The following is a 7,219-nucleotide window of genomic DNA, read 5'->3' as shown; positions in this document are numbered from 1 at the left end:
GTAAAAGCACCCACTACACTCTCTGAGTGGTTGGCGTTAGGAAGGGCATCCAGCTGTAGAAACTCTGCCAAATCAGACTGGAGCCTGGTGTTGCCATCCGGTTTCACCAGTCCTCAGTCAAATCGTCCAACCCATGCTAGCATGGAAAGCGGACGTTAAACGATGATGATGATGATGATATAATATATATATATATAATATATATATATATATATATATACACACACACAAATTCAACACAATGGCCTACATCAAATGCCTGGAGGAGGAATTACTGCCCTGGGTCAAGAGAGTGGCTGCTGGAAGACCCTACGTCTGCCAACAAGACGCTGCACTATGCCACACAAGCAGGAAAATCCAGTCATAGCTGTCTGACATAATCCCACATAATCCCTAACATCTAGCCACCTATCTCTCCAGACTGTACCCCTCTTGATTATTATGTGTGGGGCGCAGTTGAGTGAAAGACCAACAAAAATCCTTGTAACACCAAAGATGAACTGAAGGCAAGGATTATGGCAGCATTCACCAACTTAAACAAGGAGACCATCCAGAAGAGCTGCAGGAGATTCCAAAGTCGTCTGGAGGAGGTGGTTGAAGCCAATGGCGATTTTACTGAATAAATTTACTCTTTAGTATTTCAAGATATTTTTATGTAATTTTGGTAAATATATCTGTTAAAATGAGATGTCAGTGTTATTTTTATTTTTGTGTAATTTAGATGACAGTCTTCTTCACCGCACCCTGCGTATACATCTACGAAGTGGTATCAAAAAGTTCCCAGACTAGTTATATTTAATAAAAAATAACTTATTTACCTAAGTTTTAACATTGTCTCCTTTGAAATAGTTGCCTTGTGCAGCAATACATTGGTCCCAATGTTCCTGGAATTTTGGAATCTGACCTGGAAGTTGTTTCCCATAAGCGAGTCAAGGACCTTCTGCGATTTGCTCTGGATCTTGACAACAGTGTTAAAACAGTGACCTTTGAGCTGCATTTTCAACTTGGAAGGAAGAGACTGAAGTCTGCAGGTGCTAAAGCTTGTGAATAGGGTGGGTGGCTTTAGGAAGGGCATCCAGCTGTAGAAACCATGCCATATCAGAATAGAGCCTGGTGCAGCCTCTTGGCTTGCCAGTCCTCAGTCAAACCATCCAACCTATGCCAGCATGGGAAGTGGATGTTAAATGATGATGTTTTGCACCTGTGTGCTCAATTATGTGTGTGTGTGGGTATATATATATATAAATATATATATATATATATATATATATATATATATATATATATATATATATATATATATATATATACACACACATCTATCTACATGCATATACATTATATACATTATATTTTCATACAGAATATAAATGCATGTTACAGTATATGTATATACTGCGAATATATCTCTCCATTACAAATATATATACATTTGTTTATACATTATAGTATTTTTTATTATATACACTGCCTCAAGAGATCCCATCCAACTCATCCAGGTGTGGAAAAGAAGACGTATAAATGATGATACATATGCAAATAAACATATCATGCGCACACAGACATGAATATATATATACATGTATGTGTGTGTATAAATAAATATATATGCACATACACACATATATATATACACATATACATACATATATATGTATATATATATAGCTATATATATATATGTAGGTATATATATGTATATATATATATATATATATATATATATATATATATATATATATATATATATATATATATATATATATATACACACACACACACACACACACATACTTATAAGTGCTCATAAATATATCATACTTGAACTATGTATGTAACATATATCTATTTATATATATACCAATATTTATTTATATGTCTGTGTATATTACATATTACACACATATCTGTAAAATACTATATCCAAGAAACACTTACCATGCACAGTGAGTTTTGCAACAGCTTCTGATACACCAACTGAATTTTCCACCTGGCATATGTACAAGCCATCATCACTAACTTCTGCTTCTTCAATCAGCAAATTACCATTATCCAGCAGATGAAATCTGTAATAAATACACAACACATACAACTAATTAGAAAATGTGTATTTCTATGTGTTTGTGATCATACGTGCACTACTTACATGTAATTACATAACGGCAAATGTTTGTTATCAATACAGACAAACATATATAAATACATGCTCAAACACACACACACACACACACACACACACACACACACACATAAGTGTGTACATAGGTAATGCATACTCAGTAACAAAACACATATACATCACAGCATGTATCTCAATTAGGTTCAGCAAGGTATTTCTCACCAAAGTGCTCAATGAAAGTTCATATGAATTATGAATTTTTTCTGAGGCTACAATATCAAGATTGCATGTGTGTAAGCATGGCTGTGCAGTTCAGAAGTTTCCTTTATAATCACATGGTTATGTGTTCAGTCCCACTGCACAGCACCTTTCATATCTTCTACTATAGCCTAGGGCTAATGAATGCCTTGAAAGTGAATTTAGAAAAGCAGAACCCGCAAGAAATTTGTTTGTGTGTGTGTGTGTGTGTGTGCGCGCGCACATGCAAGTTTGTGTGTGTATGAATTTTTACATTTCTTTTTTGTCATCATTTGAGTGAAACAATGATTACGGTTACATTCCTTTTTGTCATTACAACCAGTTACTCTGAGGTTTCTAAAGACATGTAAAATAAAAATTCCCTTACTTGTAAAAAAAAAAAAAAAGCAATAAGGGTTAGCAACAAAAACACAATCTGGGCAAAAAAATCTTACTTCTAACAAATCCCCATCCAAGCCATATTAGCATGGAAAAACATGTTGAATCAATACACACTCACACACACACACACCTTTTTTCTCCCTCTATAATACTTTCACCTCTTTCAATATTATACACTTAGTGACATCACTAGTGCTAGTGCCACAAAATGTAAAGCACCCCAAACACTCAATAAAGCAGTTGGCATTAAGAAGAGCATCCAGCTAAAGACACCATGCCAAAGCAGACACTAGAGCTTGGCATAGTCCTATGGTGTATCAGTTCTTGTTGTATAGTCCAGCTCAGGCCAGTATACAAAAAGGGACAATAAATGATGATGATGATGATACATTTATGAAGAATGAATACAATTATACAACTGTTCCAATATATAAGTATCTTTTCAAAGATACTAATCACAATTATACAATTGTAAGATATTTCATCAGTAACAAATGAATATATACTCTGCATTATGTACTGTGTCCTTTTTTTTTTTGAGATCTTGATCTTCATTTGAGAAAGAAAGGAAGGAAGGAAGCCAACCAACCAACCAACCAAACGACCTCAAAAATAGACAAATGAATTTTATGGTATATCCAGAAATGTTTCATGAAGAAATTTTATTGTGATGTAACATCATACAAACAGGCATGTATAGACAAGCAATATCCATATGATTATACAAAGCATTACACAGAATCTCTCAAATCTTCTGCTATACAATAATTAAAACAGGAAAATGCAGCATAATCTTATGGATATTGCACGTCAATACATGTCTACTTGTATGATGTAATGTGACAGTAAAATTTCTTAATGAAATATTTGTAGACATACCATAAAATCTGTTTGTTTTATTATTATATTACACCACACTTAAAGTTCCAATTGACTTTGGTTACTCTTAGATTTACAGGATACCATACAACTCTGGATTTTGCTAACTGAATGAATTGTTTTATCTGCTGAATTGTGTCATAGTGTCTAGCCATAATAAGAAGTGTGCTTCACTTTGATCTGCCTTGATCTATTCAATAAATGCCAATTAAATATATATATACGTAGGGCTGTGTGGTAAGAAGCTTGATTCCCAACCACATGGTTCTGGGTTCAGTTCCATTGCATGACACCTTAGGCAAGTGTCTTCTACTATAGCCTTCGATTGGCCAAAGCCTTGTGAGTGGAAACGGAAAAAAGCCCATCGTGTATATGTGTGTGTGTATCTTTATGTTTGTGTTTGTCCCTCACTACTACCACTGCTTGACAACCAACGTTGTTGTGTTTACATCCCCATAACTTAGCAGTTCAACAAAACAGACCAACAAAATAAGTACCAGACTTAAAAAAAGGAATAAGAACTGGGGTTGATTCATTCAGCAAAATTTTCATCAGCATGGTTGCAGTCTAATGACTTAAATGAGCTATACTTGGTGATGGTCATTATTGGCAATTAAACACATATACTATATATTTGATCTTCATTTCAGAATTATTATTATTATTACCTCCACTTTCGCTAAGGTGGAGGTATTGTTTCCAGTCATGTATGTTTGTCGTGCGCAAGATATCTCAAGAACCGCTGGATGGATTCAGATAAAACTTTCAGGGATCTTTGGCATCATGATTGACATGAGCTGATTAGATTTTGGGATTGATCCAGTACTGGACAAGGATTTTTGATTATTTTTCTTTCACTTAATTTTTGAGAGCGGTCGGGTTCATTTTTAGTATTCATGTTTGTGAGAGCAGTTGAGTTTATTTCAGATATTATCATTTTAAAAATTATCTCTGGTTAATCGTTGAGAGGATGGTGGTGTTGCCTTGGCAGAGGTTTGCGCTCTCTGAGTGCTCTTGCTATTATTATTATTATTATTATTATTGAGGGAGAGAGCAGTGCATGCCATCAAAGTGACACAGGGGTAAAATATACAAAGCCCAATATACCAGTCATGACTACCCGTTTGATAAGGGTACACTAGGTACATGCATAACAACCATATGTGCCCGACATGGTGATCTCATGTCAATATAAACAGGGCATGATCTTGCTGGTGGAGCCCAGTCAGAATTTTCTTCAAGCTGAGTATCCCATACAGCTAAAAAGGCCCCTGAATAAGGATGTTGAATGAAACACTCATGTTTCCAGAGGTAAATTAACCAAATTCCAAAGAATTCCTCTCAACACATGGGTATAATGCTTCCCTACTACTTCTGCCCATGATCAGAGATGCAAATATCATCAGCCACCAAGGGACATGCTCAAGTGGTTAAAGTCAAACAACCGACAGGCAAATCTGTGGTATTGAGCAGAATATTTGCTGTAGCTCATCTTTTATACCAAGACAAAACAATATACATAACATTTTCAGTCAGTTAAGGCCAAAAGCCTTGAGAGCCACTGTCTGGTACTGATCATTATTATTATTTGAGTTTCTTTGTCAAATTTTTGTTTTCACACATCCTCTGACCTCTTCAGCAACTCTCTGCGCATGTGTCTCCTTTTCTTTTGGTTATTCCATTTTGTCTTTCTGTGGTGTGTATCCCTATCTATTTAGCAAAAATAGTCCATCCCCAAGAATAACAATATCTGTGTCAACCCATAATTTCACATCAAGAGTCTTGCAAAGCAAATACATAAATGCGTGTGTGTGTATCTATCTATCTATATATATATACATATATATATATACATACACATATATATATATAAGTAAATGGTGGAGTTGTGTTAACCGCACGTGGAGAAATAATAGGAAAATAAAAAATAATGATAATAATAAGGCAGAATGCTAAACTGAAAGCATATTTTAATATAGATGTGCATAATGAGGATTAAAAAGGATTTCTAACCGGCTTTCATTGCATGGCAAATTTTCAAGAAGAGGGGAAATAAAAATAATGTTTTTTACAAAAATATAAAAAATATATAAAAAAATAAATATACCAATACATTATATTGTCTTTGAATTTTTAAAGTTCAATGGTAATCCATGTAGATAATTGTTAGATAGATTAGGATGCATGGAATTAAGAATGGTGTTGTGTTTAAAAAAGGCTGAGAGTTTATGTGTTAAACAGGAAGTGTGGTGTCAAAACAGGAAGTGTGTGTAAGGGAAGACAATTCTGTGGGTTTCATACTCTTTAGTTGGAGTTCTGGACACTTTGTCAACAGGAAGTTTATGTCTGTTCTTAGAGAAACAAGAAGTAAATTTATATGTATTTCAATGGGTAGGCACGAGAAGGGAATCTTCCCTTACACACACTTCCTGTTTTGACACCACACTTCCTGTGTAACACATAAACTCTCAGTCTTTTTTAAACACAACACCATTCTTAATTCCATGCATCCTAATCTATCTAACAATTATCTACATGGATTACCATTGAACTTTAAAAGCCCAAAGACAATATAATATATTGGTATATTTATTTTTTTATATATTTCTTATATTTTTGTAAAAAAACATTATTTTCTTTTCCCCTCTTCTTGAAAATTTGCCATGCAATGAAAGCTGGTTAGAAATCCATTCTGCCTTATTATTATTATTATTATTTTTTATTTTCCTCTCTCTCTCTCTCTCTATATATATATATACACACACACACACACACATGTACATATATATATATAGGGGTGTGAGTTGTCTGCTAATGTATATATATCTGAAGGAAAAGTAATTACAACAGTAGAATTTATTCATTTAATGATAATGGTTTGTTCCAATGCTACTTCTGAGTTTCTTGGTTTCATGTGACCATTCAAGTATTACAAAGATGATTGAACTATTTGAGATATTTCAAACAGTCATTCTCTTTCTTATATCGTATTGGACAGATAATATTAGTGAAGCTGCCAGGGTGGAATGCATATCATAGGTCTACAGGGTATTTGTAATGTAGATTGGGTTTCTATGAAAATGGTGAACTTACTTGTCTATAATATAGGGAATTATCAAAAACTATTGCTAAGTAAATATATTGTTGATCAGGAATATAAGCAGGCGTATGTGTATAAACACATTTACATGTTCTTTTACTTGTTTCAGTCATTTGACTGTGGCCATGCTGGAGCACTACCTTATTCTATCGTTCCTTTTACCCAACTGCTAAGTTACGGGATGTAGGTACACCAACATTGGTTGTCAAGTAATGGTGGGAGTACAAACAGAGATACAAAGACACACACACACACACACACCCACACACATATATTTATCTATATATATAAAAATGAGAATGTGTGTCTGTCTGTCTGTCTGTCTGTGTGAATCCCTAAAACTCGAGAACTACACAACCAATTTCATTCAAATTTTACACATGCCTTACTTAGGGTTCCAGTTGTGTTTTAGTCAAAAAAAAATTTTAACTTCTTCCAGAGTTCGAGCCCACAGCAACATAATATCTCCTCCATTATTTAAG

The 7,219-nt window shown here is 34.2% G+C and overlaps 1 protein-coding gene across 6 annotated transcripts in view; it reads right to left on the bottom strand.

Annotated features, from left to right (window-relative positions):
• Positions 1-7,219, bottom strand: part of LOC106876215 (roundabout homolog 1) — a 336,558-nt gene that overhangs the window by 309,186 nt on the left and 20,153 nt on the right. For all 6 annotated transcript variants that reach the window (XM_014924686.2, XM_014924677.2, XM_052967770.1 and 3 more), the window contains exon 3: positions 1,939-2,066. In XM_014924686.2, the coding sequence (XP_014780172.1) occupies positions 1,939-2,066 (128 nt within the window). The remainder of the gene's footprint in view (positions 1-1,938; positions 2,067-7,219) is intronic.

The sequence above is a fragment of the Octopus bimaculoides genome, chromosome 5, assembly GCF_001194135.2.
Source record: "Octopus bimaculoides isolate UCB-OBI-ISO-001 chromosome 5, ASM119413v2, whole genome shotgun sequence".
In the NCBI taxonomy this organism is placed as follows: domain Eukaryota; kingdom Metazoa; phylum Mollusca; class Cephalopoda; order Octopoda; family Octopodidae; genus Octopus; species Octopus bimaculoides.
Note: the sequence above shows the minus strand (reverse complement) of the source record. Positions and strands in the feature narration are given on the sequence as shown.